The 24,116-nt window shown below is 31.2% G+C and overlaps 5 protein-coding genes across 5 annotated transcripts; 3 read left to right on the top strand and 2 right to left on the bottom strand.

Annotated features, from left to right (window-relative positions):
• Positions 1 to 1,886: 1,886 nt before the first annotated feature.
• On the bottom strand, positions 1,887 to 7,014 carry LOC110991772 (nucleolar GTP-binding protein 2). Its single transcript, XM_022257260.2, has 4 exons — positions 4,838 to 7,014; positions 3,795 to 4,290; positions 2,884 to 3,064; positions 1,887 to 2,043 (listed from the first exon to the last, which is right to left on the bottom strand). The coding sequence occupies exons 1-4, from the start codon at positions 6,878 to 6,880 to the stop codon at positions 1,950 to 1,952; spliced, it is 2,814 nt and encodes a 937-aa protein (XP_022112952.2). The 5' UTR covers positions 6,881 to 7,014; the 3' UTR covers positions 1,887 to 1,949.
• A 472-nt stretch (positions 7,015 to 7,486) lies between these two features.
• Positions 7,487 to 8,858, top strand: LOC110991770 (transmembrane protein 170A). Its single transcript, XM_022257257.2, has one exon. The coding sequence runs from the start codon at positions 7,834 to 7,836 to the stop codon at positions 8,230 to 8,232; it is 399 nt and encodes a 132-aa protein (XP_022112949.1). The 5' UTR covers positions 7,487 to 7,833; the 3' UTR covers positions 8,233 to 8,858.
• Positions 8,859 to 8,987: 129 nt separating this feature from the next.
• On the bottom strand, positions 8,988 to 12,379 carry LOC110991780 (centrosomal protein of 135 kDa). Its single transcript, XM_022257269.2, has 2 exons — positions 9,228 to 12,379; positions 8,988 to 9,155 (listed from the first exon to the last, which is right to left on the bottom strand). Exons 1-2 carry the CDS (start codon positions 12,315 to 12,317, stop codon positions 9,015 to 9,017), a joined length of 3,231 nt encoding a protein of 1,076 aa, XP_022112961.2. The 5' UTR covers positions 12,318 to 12,379; the 3' UTR covers positions 8,988 to 9,014.
• Positions 12,380 to 13,924: 1,545 nt separating this feature from the next.
• Positions 13,925 to 17,888, top strand: LOC110991776 (pyrimidodiazepine synthase). The gene is made up of 5 exons (XM_022257264.2): positions 13,925 to 14,153; positions 14,340 to 14,507; positions 14,788 to 14,945; positions 15,925 to 16,170; positions 17,646 to 17,888. The coding sequence occupies exons 1-5, from the start codon at positions 14,129 to 14,131 to the stop codon at positions 17,811 to 17,813; spliced, it is 765 nt and encodes a 254-aa protein (XP_022112956.1). The 5' UTR covers positions 13,925 to 14,128; the 3' UTR covers positions 17,814 to 17,888.
• A 1,929-nt stretch (positions 17,889 to 19,817) lies between these two features.
• LOC110991775 (pyrimidodiazepine synthase) lies at positions 19,818 to 24,057 on the top strand. The gene is made up of 5 exons (XM_022257263.2): positions 19,818 to 19,987; positions 20,190 to 20,357; positions 21,071 to 21,228; positions 22,577 to 22,822; positions 23,517 to 24,057. Exons 1-5 carry the CDS (start codon positions 19,957 to 19,959, stop codon positions 23,739 to 23,741), a joined length of 828 nt encoding a protein of 275 aa, XP_022112955.1. The 5' UTR covers positions 19,818 to 19,956; the 3' UTR covers positions 23,742 to 24,057.
• Positions 24,058 to 24,116: the final 59 nt, after the last annotated feature.

The following is a 24,116-nucleotide window of genomic DNA, read 5'->3' as shown; positions in this document are numbered from 1 at the left end:
CCCCAAAAATAACAGTACTTCTTCACTATTTAATGGATGTTCCTTCCTCTTGAATCACTCTATCTATTAAAAAAAACCGCATCAAAATCCGTTGCGTAGTTTCAAAGATTCAAGCATACAAAGGAACATAGGGACAGAGAAAGCGACTTTGTTTTATACTATGTAGTGATACTCGCCAGGCTAATTAATACTCACACTATTTGAGATTTAGTTTCATCCGAGACGAAGTGTTCGAAATATATTGTGTATGGATATCATTTAAGAATGATAATGAAGAGATGTTACAATGGTTCGTCATAGGGACTCCAGCTTTAATTGAGAAGGGAGATTTTTGATTGATAAAGCTTTGATAACCCAAAATAATCCATTAAATTGGATTCTTGTTAAATATTCATTATGTATAATCGATTCAAGAAAAAAGAATTAACATGTTACTTACTATCATGATAGCATTTTATGTGTGCTTGTATTATAAAGCGATAGGTATTGTTTTTGGGAAATATTTGCTCAGAGACATACACACGCCGAAATCGTATTTTTAGTTTCTTCTAACTATAACTTACTTTACTTCCCAGTCCAAGGAAGTTCTGAAGTGGTTTTTCGCAAGTTCCTATAATATATAAAAGTTACCCATACAAAAAAAGATAATCAAAATCTCACGAAATATGAATGAATGTATAATTTCCTCGTGATAATCTTAATAAGCTGAAAAAGTTTTTCAAGACGTCACCGACGAAGAAATTATCCTAAGATTGGAGTGAGAGATACCGCGGTCCCGTCGTTAAAGTTTCGTACTTAAAGATCGTCGAAATGGTCAAAGTGAATACTGTAATTAAAACAGACCATCGCGATGCGTCGGATGAAATAAATTTAAGTTTATCACTTTATTATTAAAAGTTCAGCTACGTCATATAATTCATTTATATAGATAACACTTTAGCGACACCTACTTACTACTACTTACTTACTTGCGATGCGCAATATACTGCAATGGATGAATTTAATAATATTTGCTTATTTTCACCCATATTTGCAACAAACAATACGATTACCACTTCGATGTCTGTCTCAATGATGTTTAGCCTCTTTTTTTCTCTTTTAGATCAGATTTACGTGTGGACGCCAACTTCATCCATTGAGCTAGAGAGCTCCGAATCCTGGTGGAGATCGACTTTCCTCACGTAGAAGGGCGCTCTGAAGCTCATGAATCGTGACTGCAGCGCCTGAAGCCGATGAATATGGGAAAGGGCCCAATGCGATATAGGCTAGTCTAGGTCTTACATGGTCGCATGCAGGCTTTGTACAGTGTCACCTTGGGTGTAAGGGACATCTGACTCCTTTTAGCCAGGAGGAAATATTTTCCAGGTTAGTTTCCAGGTGAAAGTAACCTGGTTTTTTTTAATCTACGGTTAAATAGGGCTTCTATCACATACTAGACAGTTGAAATTTACGTAAATATAAGATTTAAAGCCGATACATTTAGCAGGGCGTTTCAGAGGAAGCCTGGTCACCGGATAAAAATTTCAGGAGACCCGTATTTTAGGCTATATAATATATAGAATATATATATATATATATAGCCTATATCTATAATATATAGAATGACCTGTCTAGGTGTGGCATCTCTTATTCTTATGTGTTTTTTAAGTGAAATTAACCCTCTTTGACTTTTTAAACCCATCAAGAGATCTTGACGGACGTTTTCTATCCGATCCCATACCTAGCAACAATATTTTAGTTTATTTTATTCATATTATGTTAACTAGTGATGTACGCTTTTATTTTTATGTTAATATCGAAAAAAACTGTTATATGGAGACCAATAAATAACTAAAAAAAAGCCTGTTAGAATGTAAAAATACAACTCTTCAATAAAACACATCAAAATAAGCAAAATCACTTTATTTTTAAATTTCAGAGTATCAATATAGGTATATGTCTGTAATCTCTTATCGGTTACTACGTCGACTCATGCGCAAGTCCCGTTCGATCTCATACTGTCTAACGTCTGCTCTGCTTAAGAAGTCTTGCCGATCCAAGTACCTACGGGAAAACATATATAGTTAATTAAAAGGTTATGAGGTATTTCTTAATTATAAATGCTGCATGATCTTAGCCTCTGATTTCTCTTTCTCTTTTTCCTACTAGGTGATCAGCCTTCTATGCCTCAACGATGTCGACTATTTAGGTCTATCGCATGCCTAACAATTTCTATCCCGGTACCAGTACCTCTTAAATGCGCACAAGAAATAAAAGTTCATTAGTAAATGACAGACGCGCAAGCCACAGATCTTAAAAGATTATAATTATTTCGTGACAGTTCGAAACAATTTTTAGTAGTTTTTCTAGCTTGTATATGATCACATATAACATAAAAAGCAGTGAATAATTAGCATTTAGTGCATTAGAAAACCAGTTTTGTAATGAAATATTTTATGTGAATGTTAACGTTGAACTTCTCAGTATAAAAATATGTGTGTACTAATGCACACACACGTAAGAAGCGAAACTTCTTTATGACCTTATTTTTCGTAAAATGATCTATTATATGCAACTTTACAGAAATTGGTTAAATAAAGTTAAATTAGATAAAGTTCAACAAAAGGCTTTCGTTATCATAGACATGAATAGAAATACAATTACTTCATTTCACCATAATTCAACTAAAATTATTACCGAATTTCATTGATTACAGTTATTATATATAATATATTATATTAAAGACTAGGACCAGCTTACATGACTCTAGATCGGAATTAATTTAAACTATATCTATAAAAATCAGTTCATTTGGAATGCATTAAAATTAGAATTTCAAAAATAACATTATTTTTGCAACTCCTATTCCGCTTAAATAATATTACTTTACCACATATAACATACCCAGATTTTCCTTTATTATGACTTGTGATTTCCTCTTCGATTCCCTCCTCTCTCTTATATGTATTCCAATCCAATTTAGACTTTTCCAGAGTAGAGAGTTTGTTCTTCTTATTCAGTTGTCCAACAATACTGGACAGACCACCTGAACTTCTCGCTTTGGTGGCTGGACTGACGTTCAATACTGAAATTTAATTTATTTGACCATTAAAATAGGTATTTAACCTTTTATGCGCATTCGCGAGCCCTCCAGCATCGAGAGTGTCCATGGGCAGCGGTATCACTTAACATTAGGTCAGGAGGCTGAGGCCCGTTTTCCCCATGTTCTATAAAAAAAAAATCTTTCATCTCGAGGTGTAAAATAGCTTTAATACTACAGATAAGGAACGTTTTTATTATTTTAATAATGAATTAGTTTATCCGTCATAGTCTTTATGGAACACGCTTAGCCGTGATTAATTTGATATACCGATTCTCAATTTAAATTTAAATTGCGAAGAATGAGAAAATCGAGAACGCGATTAGGGGTTTATGATTGTGATGCCTTGGATGCCGTCGCTTTTATCTTAACCTCCATGCAAACTTGTAATTTATAAAATTTGTCAACAACACACGTTAATCCAAATAATGACTTATAGAGTACTTCAAAGGAATAATGAAGTTTGATTACTCAAATAGGAAAAACAGGTTTTTCCTTATAATTTGAGTATTTCTGTATCTATTTCCTGTTTTTTTTATGTTTATGTTTGAAATAAGTGATAAGCCGTCGCGCAGGATAATCAAAGACGTGTGTCTCGACAAACGAGGTTACCTCAAGATGTGTTCGAAATTACTGGGAGTAAATAAAATATATGTTTACATATACAAAATTAAAAACTAAAACGTAAACAGTACAAATTATCTCAAATGCGTACCTGAAGCTGGTTTCTCCGCTGTCTTTACTCTTTCCTTTATTACATTATTTTCGACTACAATTGTTTCACCTGCAAATTCAAAAATTCGCTTTTCTCGTTCTTTATCCGATTGAGAACTGGTTGTTTCACTTTTTTTACTCGCTTTACTATCTTTTTGAACTTTTTCTGGCTGGGTAACAATTTCTTCTGTTTTAGATTTTGGTTTAGAGTCTGTACCTTCTAGAAACTGCGCCCATAGATCTTCTTCTCTTTTTTTCTCTTCTTCAGGCTCAGCAATGTTAGTTTCAGGTGCATTAGTTTCATCGTCACTCTTTTGTTCTATAACTTTTGATCTCTTATTTCCTTTACGCGGTTCGGAACGTTTCCGCTTTTTACTACTTGTTTCAACTTCATTGTCATATTGTTGTTCTGTCTCCTCGTCAGCTGATTCCTCTTCTGACAGTTTTTCTTGTTCTACTGGTACATAGTCATCATCACTTTCACTTTCAGATGACATTCTAAAATAATAATTTGAAAATTATTATTATTTAACATTTATTCTACATACCCTACCTTAGATGGTATACTTCACATAATACAGAACTATATCTGTGGCAAGCCACAGAGCCTTGGCTTAGCTGGCAAGTTTTCAGGCTTTAATTTCTAGTAAAACAAAATAAAACTTTTCAAGTAGCTTCTCTTTTTTTTAAACACAATAAAGAAAAAATTGCAATAAATTCAAGCACATTCAACATAAAATTAATAATTTGTTTCAAAAATTTCAGTGATAAAGAAAACTTATTAGTCAATAAAAATCAGATAGGTGCTAAAATAGGCTTACTAATATTTTTAGCAATTCCAACAGTAAGATTTAACTAAAATAGGTAATTTATAAAAATAATTAAGGAATTTCAACCTTTCTGGGTTTGGCCCAACAACATACCAAGATTATAACAATAAACATAAATGAAAACAATCATGGAAAAAACAACTGTTTATTACATTTCCACACAGTAGATAGCATATAATTAGGGTCTCTTTTTATTTCTGTTCCTATTCTTAACATTAGATACTTCATAGAAGTTACTTCCTGTTTTAGTACGCTTCTGAGCTCTCTCTAAAGCTCTTCTTTGTTTTGCTGTCATTTTAGCTTTAGCTTCTTTATCATCAGTAGCCTTGCGTTTCTTTCCACTCGGAAGAATTTCTTCAATAGTAAATGTACCACTAGCAGCCTGAATCTTCTGTTTTTTAATTTCTTTAACAGTTTCTGCATCATGTGTCAGGTAGTCCTCAACATCACTACAATCTATTTCATCATTACTATAGAAACTACTAATATCAGAGTCACTATCATTTCCATTATTATTGGCAGATTTATCATCATTCAATGAGTCATCAATATTGCTTTTATCAATATCTCCAGTATTGTTTTGTTCATCAATGCCTTTAAGCTCTTCCGGAATTTCCACATAATCTAATGGTTTAACATCATCTTCATTGTCAAATTGTAACCCAACTCTAATCTTTGCAAAATCTTGAGCTATTACTAGTTTATTAACTGTTAAAACCTGTGTTTCTGCAACATCATTTGTTTCTGTATTTGGTGCATCGCTAGTGTTCTCTTCTTCTTTTTCTGTAGTAGCAGTATCTTTAATTTCATTGTCAATTTCTTTATTATGTTTTGATAGAGGCACTTCAAATCCTTCAGGTGCAACATAAAATGGTAGCTTTCCCCGTTGCCAATCATTAAGAACCATTTTCGCCACTGAGCTAATATCAGGCTCACCTTTTTTTAACAGTTTTCCAGTCCTTGCAGCAAGTTTTTCTAAGAATTCTGTTGATGTTTCCCATCCATCAACTTTATAGGTTTTGACCATGTATTCTTTACGTACTCTTTTAACAACTTCTTCTATATAATCTTCAGGATTTTGAACTAATTCAACTCTAACCACACCTTTTAAGACCTTCTCAGTGTCAGTTTCAGCAGAAGGATAAACAATACCGGGACAATCAATCAAATATATCTTTCTCATCAATGTAATATATTGCCAGACTTTGGTTTCTCCAGCAATAGGAGCGACTTTGCACACTTTCTTGGCTCTTAATGTATTGATCACAGAAGATTTACCAACATTGGGATAACCAATAAGTCCTACACTTATTTGTTTCTTATCAATATGCAACTTGGCAAATTGACGCAATAAATTTATAAGTGACCCTTTACCAAATGGATGTGTCATAGATGCATGAAAGGCTAGTGTGGGATATTCTGCACTTAATATAGCTACCCATCTTTGAGTTACCCAATTAGGTACTAAATCTACCTTGTTTAAAATAAATATAAGGTGTTTATGTGGCTTCTCTTCTCGAAGGAACTTTTCCACATATGGGCTTCTTGTACCCATTGGATCACGAGCATCAAGCACTTGTAATAATACATCTGAGGAATCAATAACTTTATATAATTCATTCCAAATCCGTCTACTCATTCCAGCACCAAAAATCCATTCTCTCTGACCATCCTTTATGCCAGTGTCTTCACGAACTCTGTCTACATCTTTACTTTCATCATACTTTTCTGCATTTTCTTCAACTGCTTGAGAAAGAGTTTGTAAATCACTAAATTTAAGATTAACACGCTTCCTTTGTTTCTTTGGTCCAAATGTTTTATCAAACCCTTCTGTGTCTAGTAAATGTACTCGAGCATGTTTAGCTTTCTCATTTAATAAAGTTATGGGCAAATTTGTAGGCTTCATTACAACCTGATAGGGATTTTTAACTGCTGCCCCAAATTCATCTTGAAACTTTTGTAATGCATTCTGTGTAATAACTCTGGAATTACCAAACCACTTCTGATTAGGTTCAACTCGAGCTTGAGTACCCGAAGGTAACCAGCCTTGAAACGGCGCCGGGGTCAATATCTTTCCTGTTTTGTCCCTCTTAGCTTTAAAATTTCTATACATTTGAAGCCTTTTAATAGTACCTTTTGTACGTGGTTTTCCAACACCTTTTAAGCCTTCGGTGGGCCGTTCAGGATTCATAGAATGCCCAGACTTGTTAAAACCCTCTTTCCGGGGCGCACCCGGTGCAGACCGCACTTTACCCATTCTTATATATTAAATCGCGTTACTATTATAATATTAATCACAAATATTTATATAATATAATAAATGAAAATGTGGAGGTTAGCAATTCACATGTACATTAATTGTAGAATGTAGATGTACAATGTACATTTGACTTGATTCTTGACATAATATTGTTAAACTGCTTACTTCACGCGAGTGGCTTTGAAATATATATCTAATAAAAGTAGAGTTATACTCACATGGGAATTGTGTCGTTTCAATATGTTTGCTAGAACAATAATTTGAGCCCTTACGCTGATATGCCAATTCAAAATAAACGAATAGTATAGTATTTTTAAACAATCAATAGAAGTATAATGTTCATGCAATTTGCTAACATTTCCCTAACTTCAAGATGCTCCAATGTCCATAGATAATACTATTAGATCTGCTCGTTGTATACACTGGCTCTATATTAAAAACTGCTAGTGTATTAGTGAAGAGTGTTTATTTTTCTAGAATTATTATTAGTATTCTATATACTAATGTATGTATATATATATATATATATATATATATATGGTGTGTGTGTGTAAACTCATTCAAGATAAAAGAATACCAGTCGTCGGGATAGATCCTGCCCCGATAAGGCAGCTTGATAAATAATATGTAATCTGTGACATATACTGGAAAAGTCAAAATTGAAAAGCTGAACAATTTACAATTATTAAAAATTTATTTTGATATCTGCAAATGTCGAAAACATATTTTATTTCGTAAAAAAACTATGATTTAGCAACTGTTAAGAATTATTTGACTCAAATGTGTTAATTACCAATAATGATGCAGATCATAGTCGACAATCAAAATCATATTTGCTTTATTAACATAGATATGCCATGTTTTGTGTCTGGATAATTTTATTGAAGTAATATTTTTATGAGGACAACAACTATCCCGATGCCTTTATGCATCAGAATTTATAAGGCAACATGTATGACATGTTGTCGGAATTCAGAGTATCAGAATTCGATTCATTTGTGGATATATTAAGATTGACTCCAATTGACCCTTTAGATACTTTTGGTGAGATGTGGTATCCTGTGTTTCTTTGGTCCTTGTGCTCCTCTGTTTTTGTCCACACGTGTGCTGCGTTAGTTGCGTTCGGAACATTAAGAAAACATAAATATGGAAAATTCTTCCCTGTGCTTCTAATAGTGATGGGAGTAATGAGCCCAGTTACCTCAGGGGTTGCAAGTAGTGCAGCTATTGCCTTCATCTATAGGGCAGCTAATTTAACTATGCCACCAATACATGCAATGATTTGGGGAATCGGACAGACAATTTTAGGGGCAGGAATTGGTTTCACTAGAATATTAGCTACATTGTAGTAATCATTCATAACTTTGTATGTACATTTAAGCTATGTCAATTATAAATAAAATTATTCTTTTGTAGTAAATTTAAAGAGGAATGGTGCTAATTAGTATGTTCCAGTATAATTAGCATATTCATATTATATGGTGTGGTAGAATAAATACTCATTAATTGTGACTATAATAAATACTTAGTGTGTTATTAAACTGTATAGTACATTATAGTGACCATGAACATAAGTATATTATATACCTTTGCATTGTCTAGTGTAAAAAACTCATTTCATTCCTTTTTTACAAGATGTATAGCATTCCATAAGCAAATGAAATATCCTTGATCACTGGTCTAGTAATTGTATTCCCACCGATTAACCAAGATATGTAAATTTTATACTAAATTTGTAACTCTCCTGACTATTTGTACTTAAATCATATTTGACCCAAATAGCTTTTAGAGATTATATGATAATATTATAACAGACATATGTACTATATTCTCTTTCTCAACTGTTTCTATTAACTTTTGTAACATGGATAAAGCTAAATTAATAGGAATTATAGATATTCACATTGTAATATATGTAATTATATAATTTATAATGGTGATGTATGAACTTTGATAAATAAGCAAATAAAGTTTTATAAAAATATCTGTTGTAGCAATTGTTTTTTAACCAATAGATATGTATTGTTTATAATTTAAAATTGACAGAATGATCCTTATTTTATATAAGATTTAAAAAAGCAATAAACAACAGACTTTCTATTAACATATATTTTATATTATGAAGTTTTAACTATAATATGCTTCCATGTCTAGTGCAATATTTATTTTGAATGTCATCAAAATGTGTACTGTCATCATCCTCATTACTATTTTCATGAAGAGTATCATCCAGCATGAGAGGTAGTGCTAATTCTTCTCTTTGAAAAGGATTCTGAAACCAAAAAAATAACATATTTAATTTATAACTAGAGTAGTATATTATCTTTTAAATACAAATAATTACCTCATTTATATCAGACTCCCTTCTACTAAATACACTGACACGCTCCTGCAATGATTTTGTTTCAGAAGTGGCATCTTGTAAAGTCAGTTTTAATTCTATAATTTCTCTTCTTGCATTAGATAATAAATTCTCAGTTGTTAAAACTTTTTCAGCTAACACTTTTTTTTCAGACTCCAGTTTACATTTAGCATTAGATAAACTTTTTATTCTATTTTCATAAAGCTTCAATTCAGAATCTACATCATCCATCCTTGTATTTTTTTGATCACTTTTTAAATTACGACAAATTTTCTTTAGGTATTCTACATTTTGTTCTAAGACAGATTTTTCTTCACTAATCAATTTAAGTTCTTGTTCTAAGGAACTTATTTTACATTTTAAAGATGTAATGCAAGCCGATTGGCTATCAATCTCTCTATCCTTGTCAATTACTTTTTCTTCCAGACCTTGTATTTTTGAAATATATGATTGCAATTTAATGGATTTTGAGGCTGACTCACTCTCAAGAGAATGATTTGTATTTTCTAAAATATTTGCTTCAACAGATAGGCTGGCAAAATGTTCTAGCATATCTGAACGTTCTGCCTCTTTATGAGACAGTAATTCTTCAATTCTTCTAATTTCAGCAACATAATGCTGCAGTTGTTGTTTTAAATCATCAACTTCTTTTCTTGATTTATCTAATTCAATTCTAGTAAGCTTAAGAGCTCCATTTGCATCAGCTAAACTATTTTGCATATGTTTATTTTCTATCACAGCTGTATCAAACTGTTGCGTTAATCTCAGAATCTCACCATTCAAGAATGCTATTTGTGATTCAAAATCGGCTATTTTATGCTCAGAAATTTTATTCATATTTAACTTACGCTTCAAATCTGAAACTTCATTTTCTAATTTACTAATGTCATGTAATTGAGATTTTAACTTTTGCTCCAACATATTTGTATTTTCTGCCTTGTGATCCAGCTCAATTACAAGTTTATCACGTTCTTTATCAAATAATCTTATATTTTCAATGAGGTTTGATTTATCATTCTTAAGCACACACAACTCTGCTTGATAGTCTTTACATTTCTTCTCTAAGCTTTCAATTGTATCTTTTGCTATACTAAGTTTTTTTTGAGTGCTTAACAGTTCATTCTGTGATTCAGTTGTACTCCTTTCAGTTTCCAGCTGTATGTTTTTTATTTGACTAGCTAAAGTTTTTTCTTTAATTAATTCACTTTGTAGTTTTTTTACCTGCTCTTTCAAAGTATAATACTCTTCTCTATGTCTGTCGCTTGATGCTTTGCCTGTTCTATTAGTTATTTTATAAGAACAATTTTCTTCTTGTATTTGCTCTAATTGTTTTTGCTTAAAAATTAAATCTCTTTTAAGTTTATCACAAGAATCTAATAACTCTTTATATAGGGCTTTATATTTATGAGTTTCCATTCTTGATTCATCAATGTCTTTTGTCAGTCCACATATCTTATCCTGTAACCTGCTGTTTTCCTCACTTAAGTAATTATTGTTTTCAAAGCCTTCAAATTTGCTAGCTTTGTACTGGCTTAGTTGTTGGCTCAATAATATGTTTTCTTTGGAAAGTTCAGTATTTTCTAAATTTAAATGTTTTATTATATCTTTAAAATTATTTATGTTACCATCTTCTTGCTGGAGTTTTACTTTTTTGAGATCATCATTCTCTTTCTTCAACATCAAAACTTTTTGTTCACTTTCACATAGTTTGATATGTAGGTCTTTTATAAAAGCATTATTTGATTGAAGACTGGAAGTTTTTTCATCTTTTAGTTGGCAGTTGAATAAGTTAATAGTTTCATTGAGCTTTTCTTGTACATCTGTAATATATTTCTCATATTTCCTCCTTTCATCTTCCAGTACTTTTTGGAGGTCACCTTTAGATAGACATTTTGGACTTTCACTATTATTTTTAGCAAGTTTGTCTTGGTGAAATTGATTAGTTTTAGATAAACACAATATTTTTTCTTGCAAACTTCTATTTAAATCCATTAAATCTGTTATTTCTTTCTGTAATATGCTTTTTTCATTTTCACTCATATGCTTTGTGTATTTCAATGAATCCTTTTCCTGAAAGCTTGTTAAGTCTCTTTCTAAAATAAAATTTTTGGTATTTAAGTTTTCAACTTTTGTTTGCAGAAATGCAATTTCATTAGTTAACTCTGCAAGTCTTTTATTACAATCATCTTCTACTTTTAATGCCAACAAATCCATATTATGTAACTCATCTTTGAGGGTTTTGTTTTTATCAGCTAGATCTAAAGCTCTCTGCATTGCTTCATGTTGTTTCTCAAGGCTCTTTTCAAGTTCCTTCTTTAACAATTCATTACAAATATCTAATTCTTTAACTTGTTTGGTTAAATGTAGAATTTTGTTTTCTGGTTTATCACTACAAAAATCTTTTGTAATTGCAGCAATGGGTCTACCACCCTCCAGAAGTAATTTTAATCTAATGATTTCATTATCTCTATGTTCCACTTGTTTTTTAAGAAGGATTATTTCATCATTATAGGAGTCTATTTTTTCTTGTAGAGACTGAATAGTGCTAAATGTTTCCGTCATATTTTCTTTATCTAAATTAATATTCTTATTGTTGCAAATACAACTTTTATAGACAGCATTATCTCCGGCATCTTTTCTTTTACTGCGATTCCGGCTACTTAATGTTTCAGTGCATAATCCTCTTAAACTCAAATCTCTTACATCATGTTGTAATTTGCTTACTAAGTTTTCCTTTCTAATTAACTCTTCTGTGAGTGACTTCAATTTTTTTTTATTTTCTCGCATTGATTTTAAATGTTCCTCTTTCATATTAATAATATCATGATGTAGTTGATTGTTCTCTTGGATAAGCTTAGTATTGTCACATTTATAAGGTTCTAATTGTGTTAACAATGAATCACGCTGTAACAATGCTTCTTTGGAAATGTTCATGTAATGCTGTAAACTTCTAGTCGTCTGTAATAAGTCGCCTAATAAACATTCTACTAAATTAACTGCATCTACTGGTAATGTGTTCTTATAACCAAGCTCTTCCAGTTGGCGTTTTAAATTGAAATAAGATTCTCCCATTTTAAAAACAGACCAACAGTTATGTTTTCATTTTATAAATATTTTTTTTATTTTGTTTACAGTAAAAAACTTTTAAGTGTCAATATGACATTCGTATTTCATTTTTAGAATTGGGATCACAGATACATATATTTATTACATTCAGAATAAAAGACATGGACTAAAGATTATTATATCCGCTGTCAAAAGACAAACATTACATATACGACTAATTCTGCATATGCATTGACATTCAGGCGTAGTGAGCAGGGAAATGGGCAGGACGAGTGTGTAAACGCTTTAATTATTTATTTATTTAGTTAGTACTCCTACAGCTAACATAAATTATACATAATTACATACAAATACACTGAGAATATAGACACAGATGGAATACATGATACATTTAACAATAAAAAGATTTATAAAAGGGAACAAACAAACAAAAATTATTTAATACATTTGACTAATTGTGATTTAATTTATTTAACTAAGCTGAAATTAGTTGTGTTGTGTGATGATGTAAAAGTGTGGGTATGTACGTGATGGTGTGTATGTGGGGTGTGCTCATGATGTGTGTGATTTTGCGCTATGAATATTCTTAATACATTTTTTAACCACATTCCGCGATATCCTAAACACGTCAAGGCCCAAATAGTGGTCATTGTATGTCAGGGCATCGCGATACAAAACTGAGTTTTTAGCATAATTAGTATTGATTTGAGGAACGTGAAACAAAGCACGACTACGAGTTTTGTAGGTAGGAACGAGGAAGGACAACTTTTCTAGTAGGGAGCTGCAATTAATTTTATTTGAACAAAATTATTTTTTAACCGTTGCACATGACTTATTAATCTACTTTAGTTGACGCCTTATGAACTGAGGCTTCAGGGTCCTAAATCATAATTATCTGTCTCGCTCGCACTTACAGGTTTTATGGGAGATGTAGTGATGTGCGTACGAATTGTAGAGGTGAATATCGGTAACGGAATAGGTACGATCGATATGCTAAATTATGTTAAGTATTAATAGGAATCACCCACAGTGGTATGTCTCTAACGACTCTGAAGTTTGAGCTTGAGCGGTAAATGCTGCAGTATAATATTATGCTACATTTATTAAACTAGCTGTGCACTGTAGTTTTATCTGAAACAATATTACTCAATCACATACTCATTCACATACGTACTAGTTAAGCTGAAATGAGCTTCCTGTGTAAGTATACATTTAAATTTTATTTCTATACACAAAGATTTAAAAAAAATGTCTCTAGCATTACGTCTCTCCTGTCACTAACATTTCTTGGCTAACGACTCAGTTTAGAATGCGTCGACTACAATAAAGTAATTCTTCACATCGATAATCGATATAGATAGCTCAACGTGTATTATATATTTATGTTGTTAGTCTAATTCAAATTCAAAATCATTTATTATTGAGGTAACATAATGTATACTTATAAACGTCGATCACTAAATATGCAAACGCAAAGAGATAATAAATCACCCATTTCACTGTATTACATCTCTATATATTGCTGTGTCACTTAAAAATATATTTTTAGTAAGCTTATCTATAAATTTGTGTGTGTGATATATTTGAAATGAAGGATCGAAAGATTATAAAAAGGCAAAGCGATGAAAGTGTATAGAGTGCCAACTGAGAGGTTAATATCACGTTCCATAGAGTCAGTCTGCACTCTGCAGTCATTCTACCTTTTGAAGTTTTAAACTTTTAAATGTCGTATGAAATTTAGGCTGATTCCAAATTAAAAATAATCAGTCGTTAAAGTTTATTTCACTGGTTTAATTAATTATATTCTTTGTTACACAATGTCGGAGAAACACTTAAAGAAAGGTAACATTGTTTTACAATATAATTTATATTAGCTTTAAGTTAAATAATGTTATGAATATGTGGATATAATATTGATCTGTATTTCCTTTACGGAAAACTTTTGTTAGGTATACTTTGCTAATAATACATTAGATTTAATATTTTATGCTTAATACATTTCTATATACGTATTATTTGCTTACACAGGAGATGCCCTGCCACCGTACAATGGTAAATTACGGTTATTTGCTATGAGATTTTGTCCCTATGCAGAACGAAGTATCTTGGTTTTAAATGCCAAAAAGTTACAGTATGATTTAGTTCATATCGATCTGGATAACAAACCAGAATGGATTTTCAGCTTTAATCCTAAAGGTAATACTAGAATATAGTAGTGTAAACCACTTATACACATTAATATTGATTTAATGCTATATTATATGTTTTATAACCCCATTTTTCTCATGGTAAAATATTAATTACAATCAGTCCAATAGTTTTAGAGTTACAAATATGCTAAACTTTCCTCTCAAAAAAATTTGAATAGATTTATATTCTAACTAAAAGTAGTAGTTTTTATAAATGTAAACACTACCCTTAAGTTTATGAATCAGACAAATACTTAGATTTTAATACAATATATTTTTGGGTTTAGGTACAGTGCCAATTTTGGAATATGAAGAAGGTAAAGCTATATTTGACAGCAGCATTATTAATGCCTATCTTGATGAGAAATATCCTGAGCCACCTCTACAATCTTCAGACCCTCTGCAACGGGCACATGACAAGATAGTTGTTGAGCTTCTATCTAGTGTAAGTATGGTTTTCTCTATTATATGGTTGGTTTCGATCTACTGTGTACCTTTTACCGTTTATAGGACAGGATCACTTAATTTATTGGTGTTCTTGAAACACTGTTGTGTTCTTCAAAATATTTTTTTATAAAGAAACCATTCTTATCAAATCTTTGTCTGATTTATATCATTCTGGATATTGTTGAACATTGCCAGTATGACTTGCGCAATCTCTTTGTGTCGATAGTGCTTTGGTGTTATCAATGAGAGATAAAATATAATATGAATTAAAATGTCATACTTAGCAATTTTACCAAGGGATATCATATATTTTTGTTATCAATTTAATGTTTATTGAATGAAATGATAACAAATCTTATTTAACTATACTTCTATTGGTAAACATCTCTGATAAAAAGTTAAATCAATACAGAGATTATACAAGAACTTTATTCCTCAAGAACTTTTAGTATAATCTAGATAATTGTTTGACTCAGAACGGCACATTAATTTAATTTAGGTCTCAAATATTTTTATATACAACAAACAAACTTTTAAAGTTATTTATTTAGAACAAGTTGTATTAAAAGTTACAAATCACAAAATATAGGTGTACCCAAAAAGTTTAGTAAGTTTGTGAGCAGAAGACCAACTTACTAAACTTTTCGGGTTCTTCTGAACAAATTTGTTTTATAGCTGGTGAAGATTTCAAAAAAGAATGAAACTCTTAGAACCTGTTTTTTAGTTTTGGGGACACTGGATATCGTAATTAGAAAAAACGTACAGTCCTGTTCAAAATGTCTCTGATCCAGTCATGTCCACGTCACATCCCTGAGATTTTTTAATTTGATAATCATTACATACCAAATAATAAATATGTCTAGTCTATTTATTGAGTAAGGCTGTGTAAAAACTTACTACACGCAAATTGTTACAGATAAAATTACAGTGCACATCTAGTTTCTTTAAAAGTAGATTTATATAAAACAAATTTTCAGGCTCACTCAGCATATTATACTGCAGCATTTAACGCCCAAGCTCTGACATCAGAGTCGTTAGAGACATACCACCGTGGGCTAGAAGTTCTGCAAAAGGAAGTGGAATCTAGAGGCACTACATTCTTAGGTGGTGATAAACCTGGCTTGGTGGATTATACTATTTGGCCATTTTTGGAGCGCTTTTTGTCACTTCCTCAGTTAGGCAAACCCGAATTTGCTATTAGTGAGGATAAATATGCTGCATTAGTAAGTATTATTTCACAGTTAACTTGAAAGGTTCTTGTTACTTTATTAACTACATATTGAGAAGATTTGTGTGGGATGATAAAATATCAACTGTGATATGAGTTGAAAGAAATTCATCTTTCGATTTCAAGCATATTTTGCAATAGTCTGTACAAAGCGACTGTCGCTTTTTGCGGGAAAAATAATTTAGTGAAATGATATAACAATACATAATGTCAAAATCTCGTTTTTACAAAGCTCATTATACACATTATACGTAAATTACTAATTTAATAAGTTGCATATGACATGCATATTCACTAATTCCATATTCTAATGTACGTCAAAATTAAACCTAGTTTTATGAGCTGTCATTTCTTCTGATTGAAGTTTGACATTTAGCATATTTCCCAGCGGTTCAGACGGAATTGTGTCTTGAAATACGAATTATACCTAATAAAGACCCGTATGCTTTACGTAACTGGGGTTTGAGGCAAATTCACTTTGCGATAGTCGTGATTCACTAACGCCAAACGCATTTGTATGGAAAACGGTCCTGGGACAGAGCGTGGGCTAATGTCATTTTCATACAAATTCCTTTGACTGTAGTGGGTTAAGCCTATTGTAAAGTTACTTTGTCTCAAACTCCTATTGTATTTAATTTGTTAAAGATTGTATAAATAACTTTTAAATTTCATGATAAAATGATATCATATTTCGAATAAAGCCTTGTCATAATGATATTAGAAGTGTTAATAAGCGCTATATCTTCTTTTTCTTATCAAAAAGTTACCACTATTAATTATTAAAACAACCAATTTAATATAATTAATTTAAAAAAATCTTGTTGGTGTATGCAGTTTAGGAAGCGTTTATCTAGAGTCTAGAGTGACGTTTTCCTGTAAAATATTGTTAATGATATTTAAAACTTTGTAAAAATCGGTCGAGTGGGATCGGTGTGACCTCAAGCTCATGAAACAAGATATATAATATAAAATAAATAATATATCAGTGGCGCACAACCTTTTTAGATCAGGGCCTCAGATTTCTGTATCTTTTACATGATCATTTGTAATATATCTAATAGGCAAGTAGATGATAAGCCTAGCCGTGACTGACGCACGCCGTCGACTTTTTTGGTCTAAAACAAGCAAATATAAAATGAATGCGCACATAGAAAGAAATAAAAAGAAATAGAGAATTATAAAAAATTGTGTATGTTAAAGCATAAAATTATAAATTTCTGATCTGCTTTTTCTTCATCGTCATTCACCTATCCATGATGGAGTTGGACTTTCGCAGGCCGGAGTTTGTCTGCGGGCCGTATATTGTCATCACTGCTCTAGACCAACACTGATCTATAATATAATATAGTGTCTAGAAAATGAGTAGGATAAGAAGGTGGAAAAGTTTAAGAATTATTGAATACACTACTTCTGTTTTTTATCCGTCACCCATATTAGAGACAAATAAATCTAATTAAAGCATTTTTTTAGTTGAAATATATGGAGTCAATGAAGAATGACCCTCCAGTCAAGGCCTACAGCTTAGCTCCAGAAACCCACGCCAAGTATACCGAATCTCGCGTAAAGGGTACACCGGACAATAACATGCTAGACACTAGTGATGTCTGCTGCTTCCGTCCACGTAAGAAGAAGGAATAAATGCTTCTAGAAATGTATAATTATTCCAAAAGTTGTAAACATTTTAATCTCGTGCAATAAAGTACAATTTCTAAACTTTTTGTTTTAATATGTTGAGCACTTCCTCCAATAACAAAAGAGCTTTATTTTTATTTTTTAAAAGGGTAGGGAAATGAATAAATCAGGGATTATTATTAATTTTAAAAAGCCTCTCTGATTATTATTTTAAATAAATCAGGGAAACTAAAACTAAGCAAGGAACTTATGACATTCATAAACACTACCTGCATGTGCATCAATGACAAGTGTGCACAACATTTAAAGAGAAAAGAATACGTACAAAAACAACAATAAACTAGATTAAGGGTCTGTTTCACAATGCACCAAATAGCTGTGCAACACATAAATTATTCGGAAGATAAAAGTTCCAAAGTAATTTCGCGCTACCTGACAGTCGTGAAACGCAACAATAGTGTTTATCCTACCAATAAGTAATAAATAGCTTATTTGGAACTTATCCGGACATTGTGAAACAGACCCTAAGAAATACAAATATGCAATTCAAAGTGATGGATCAACGATGCATCTTACGCCTAAAGACCTGGAGACTGTCATAAAGTGATTGGCTTCGCATGTACTCAAAGCATCCTTACTGCAGATAGATATCTGTTTAGAGTAGAATAACAACCGACGTTGGCCCTCACTGCCCGAACGTAAACAGGGACTGATGAGGTGTTTGTTTTTCCCTTTATGAGAGGAAATCCGCTTGACTTAAAACATTTGGTAAATCTACCAAATTATTTAAAATTTTGTAAACAAAGGTGATGCCGCGCTCATGGACATTCATTTTGCAATAAGGCTTTAAGGGATTTAAATTATATGCTTTTTGTATAGCTATTTAATTTAAAAAGGTAAATATCTTAGCTTTATTGCCGACCACTTATTGTTTTGAAAGAATTTGTTTTACGATATTAATTCACACGACTATAAGTAGACAATGTCAGACAATTAAATTTCATTTAATTAACTGAAATCGACTTTAGACCGAAAATTTCGTTAGGATCCCGATTTTTGCAACGGACTTTTTATTTCGAGGATCGGTTCTTGTATTAAAAAAAATATCTATATGATTTTCGATAGTTTAAAGGTTTTAATGTGACATACAACAAACTATCAAAAACTTTTCTAACTAAATTTATTTGTTGTACAAGATGTAAAGAGCTGCAAACACCTTTCTCCATACACATGTAATAAAACATAAAAAAACGCTATGTTTCTATCAATGAATGAATTGAGTGAGAATGAATCTATGAAGACAACGTAATAGGAACACAAGTTCCTTTACATCATAGTGAGGAAAATAGGCAAAGTTATAAGTAAATTACTGTTGAAATTAATATGTAATTCAAATCGACTAGTCATCACAAATAGCACTCGTTCACGAGTACGACGCGTGGTCAGCGTTGGTCAGGTAGTTGTCGATTTTGTAGTAAAGATATGGATACGACATTCGTATCTTTACCACAAAATCGACAACGTGTTAACGTCGTTGTCTTGCTAATTAAAAATATATACATCCAGGATTCAAAAATCGTAAGGTTCTTTAAAGTGATATAGAGATGGTTTGTTTAAAATGTAGTATCATGTAATATGTATTTAAACAATATATTATTTAAAAACATGAACCCGGGCTAGGAGCTAGGACTAATAGTCTAACATATAATTTGATTGTATCCGAACCTATGTTTTTTATTTGCTCTTTAATTAATTAATTTTTCGTTGTTTTGTGTTTTTATTGCCACAAAAGATGTAACTATTACGCCGGCCATAATTTACATAAATATTGAATAAGATAAGTACTGAGCGCATAATTTTTGTATGTACTCAAATCTATCGAATCGGAAAAGTCCAATATTAATATCACCTTTATCTTTATATCATATTTGATAATATCATACCAGATATACACTAAATGCGTAAAAGTAGGGATTAAGCTTATTTTGTATATAGATAATATAAAGACATTACAATTAAAATTGTTATTTAGAAACATTGTTTGATTGTTCAACGCCTTGTCTGATCTTATTAATAGCGAATTTCATATTAATAATAGCCAAATAATTATTTTTTTAAGTGTTGCAATCAAATTTTGCTTTTTTCAAATATGGAATACGACGGAAGACATTTGCAAAAAGGTAACACTTTTTTAAATATTTTTTTATGGATTCCGCAATGGCTAAATCATTTTTTATTTATTTATTTATTCACTTACATACTAAAAATAAACTAAATTATATAAATATAAAATATCATGAAATTATTTAAATAAGTCTTATGTATTATATATGTATATGTACATGTATTATATACTAAAAAGTTGTAAATATCTCTTTTCAGGCGATCCCCTACCGCCATTTAGTGGAAAACCACGGCTTTTTTCCATGAGGTTCTGTCCTTATGCCGAACGATGCGTTCTGATGTTGAATGCAAAAAAAGTGGAATACGATTTAGTTTTTATAGATATAAGCAACAAACCGGAATGGCTTTTTACGTTTAATCCTAAAGGTAAAATATATTTTAGGGCTTCTAAATCATTAAAAGATTAAGTACGCTGCAGTAAATGGCCATTTACTTAATGTTTAAAAAAATCATTAAGTCGTCAATAAAATATTGAATCGATATTTTTAAATGCAACAGAAAAAATGGTAACATTGATACGAAGTTTTTTTTTGTTCTAGAATTTTAAAGATTCATAATTTAAACTTGTAATTTTTAGTACATATAGTGCATATTTTTAGTATAGTATAATAGGGTACGTTTTCCTTTTTTTGATAGAGCTTACCAATTCTTAAAAGGCTGGCAGCGCGCTTGCGAGCCTTCTAGCAGTGCGAGTGTTTGGGCGGCAGTACTAATCACTTAATACTCAAAGATTTGTATACACTGTATACGTGCTAATGATAATATAAATTTTAAAAAATCCGCATTTACTGTACAAGACGTTAAGCGATTAAACTGCCATATAACAATCTAATAGTATTCGTTTATTAGTTAACGAAAGTAAACGAATAAAAGAGTGTATTTTTCTCAATCTCCCTTTCTCTCTGACTCTTAACAGCTCCCTCCCTTTTCTTCGACAAAACGCTGCACATCTTCGTGACTTTTTCTCCGTAAAAGTTTTACCTTCATGCTCCTAAAGAAATTTCACTCCAATAAACACATATAACATTGAAAAACCACCACGATTGAGTTCCGTAATCATCCTAAATATTTGTTTATAGGCTCTGTACCAATTCTGGAGTTTGAAGAAGGCAAAGCCATATTTGAAAGTTCAATAATTACATCCTATATAGATGAGAGGTATCCATACCCAGCCCTTCAGGCCGTAGGAGCCCTCAAAAGAGCACAAGATAAAGTTGTTGTGGAGTTGTTGTCTATTGTAAGTATATTTTTAATTTACTTATTAGTTATTTGTTGTTTTGTACATGATTTATACAGATAATGGATTTTCGGTCAGCGTGGGATTTTTACTTAAATTTGTAATTACTTCTCATGTCTGCCGATAAAAGATATATATGTATGAGTATATGTATATGCGTGTGTGTGTGTATATATACATATATATGTCTAATAAAATAACGCACCCAATGTTGATTAGGTAAACACCTCTAAATTTTAAATATTAATTAGTATCAGACTATGCCATCGATGCCACATCTAGTAAAAAATTCCATCGGAACATCTATGTTTTCCCACATTTTTGTTGCTGTTTTGTTTTGTAATTTTATATTCCTACATCTGTGCGCTCTAATTATCAATCTAAGTTTATATATTGTTTCTCAGTAAGTGAATTATGTATGCAATTCTTATGAGAAATAAAGTTATTCTTAACCTAACCTTAATTGAAAGTCAGCAATTTCCGGGTCACACATTTTCCAGCTATTCCGTTTTTCAGTTTATATCGTTTCAAAACATTATATATCATGTGTTACCTGTGCTGAATTTTCTGTAGGTATATACATACTGTTGTACCTATATGAAAGTACTAACCAAGAATTATTTATAAGATGTTTATTCATAGAATGAATAATTAATTTATATTATATGTTTATCGTAAAGCCGCAGTTGAGATATACCGCAATAAAAAAATGAATTAGTTCTATCAAAGGTACATTATCGTTGTTTGCATTCTTCATAATAAACATATTGCATGATGTGCATGTGATTTTTATTTTGTAATTGTGTGTGGCACTGTTTGGCGAACTTGTAAGATGATATTTCATTCTTTTTTCTTCCCCTTTTTGCTATCATACTCTATTGCCTCTATGGCTGTTTTGGTCAGTAATTCGTAAATAATATTATTAATATTAAATTCTATCATCTTATAGCACAAGTACTTTTTCGTGCTCTTGCACGAGTCCCCCCCCCCCCCCCCAGAAAAACACCCATTTCTGGACACGAACTTCCACGCAAATATTCTGCATATGTCCGACAGTTTTTCTTAAAACGTGAGTCAGAGACATAATTTAAATGAAAAATTTGTCTAACCATACGCTTATATATAAAGTCATGATATTCTATCTAGTTACCTATCTAGTTGAATTATGTGTAGTAACTATGTATAGTAATTTATCGTTCGATTCAGAAACGCGGCTTAGCTGAGGAATGTACGTAAAAAATCTATTGGAATTTTATATACAGGGGTCATACACCTTAGTACACTTTACAAACATAACTACGAAATCGGTCAATACCAGTCTTTCAAATACGATTTTTTCTACTTTAAGGCTCAAGCTGCATATTATATAGCAGCATTCAATGCTCAGGCAATAAAGCCAGAAACAGTGCAAAGCTATCATCGAAGTCTAGAAATACTGCAGAAAGATATCAAAGGCAGAGGTACAACATATTTGGCTGGAGATAAACCTGGGTACATTGATTATATCGTCTGGCCATTCTTGGAGCGTTATATAGCTCTTGATCTAGTAGGAAGACATGAATTCGCTATTACAAAAGATAAATATGACATATTGGTAAGTTTTTTTGCTGAATATTTATTCATATATTAATATATATAATCTGTAGTGTTTTCGACTCAGTTAATTCAATTTAATAACACATTGTTTTGTTGAAAGTTTTTTGCGTATTACAGATAACGTAAGCCTGTCCAATAAACAAGCTAAATTATATAAATTTAAAAAAAATACAGAAGGTTAATGCCTACTTCAGTGATAAATACAAATCGACGCAATAATATGTTACCTTCATGCTCTCGCATTTATTGCATTAACCACAAATACAGTTTTTAATAGATATTACAGATTATAAATAATCTATTAAGCTGCTTTTGTCAAGTCATAGTGAATTTAATAAACATAATATACAAGTTAGCGTTACACACACCTTATATTATCAAATAAATGTAGATAATTGTAAAATTCCAGCTCTTCGCATTTATTTTATTACATGATATTTCAGAAATCATAGATAAGATTTCGTAATTATACGTTGTTGTATGCGATAGATGATTACATCTTATATTTATTTAATTACCCCTAATTCATGTTAACTAAATTACTCTTCTACATATAATATCTTAAAAGCAGATTTAAAAAAAAGAAATGTATTTGATATGTGGTGAAAAAAGATTTACAATTTAACTGATTTACCTGTTATTAAAAAGCATTTGTATGGTGTTAAGATATTTTTCGTCATATTATTTTACAGATAAAATATATGCATGCTATGAAGAAAGACCCTGCGATTCAGTCCTACAGTTTAGAGCCCGAAAACCATGCCAAGTATATCGAATCTCGTGTCAAAGGAAAGCCAGACTACAGCGTCGACTCTCCTACTTCATTTATTATGAAAAATAATAAAATTATAAAGCCTAAAAAGATAGATACATATCAGGAATCTATTGAATTAAATACTAAAAAACCATCTATGTAGGCCGTTTGGAATTTATGGTGGTACTAGCAATTGCTTGTGACATCTTTCACTTAGAAATACGCGGTAACACATTATATTTTAGAAATACGCTATGAGAATGCAGTTTAATTATTTTTCACGTTAGTATCTAATTGCAATTACTCTTACAGAAAGAGAAAAAGCCTATATTTGTTAATAACGTAACTCACATCATTTGTGTTTCTTTAAAGATTCATTGGGTGTAGGGCATTAAATACTCGTAGAATATGGATTGGATTAGTTTTTAAAACATTAATAATGTACGGTGTTGGATTAAACATATGCTTTAACAACATTATTATGTCTTTTTTATAATAATATGTGCCGTTATATTGCATTCATTGTTTTATTACACAT

The sequence above is a fragment of the Pieris rapae genome, chromosome 13 (assembly GCF_905147795.1).
Source record: "Pieris rapae chromosome 13, ilPieRapa1.1, whole genome shotgun sequence".
Lineage (NCBI taxonomy): Eukaryota > Metazoa > Arthropoda > Insecta > Lepidoptera > Pieridae > Pieris > Pieris rapae.
Note: the sequence above shows the minus strand (reverse complement) of the source record. Positions and strands in the feature narration are given on the sequence as shown.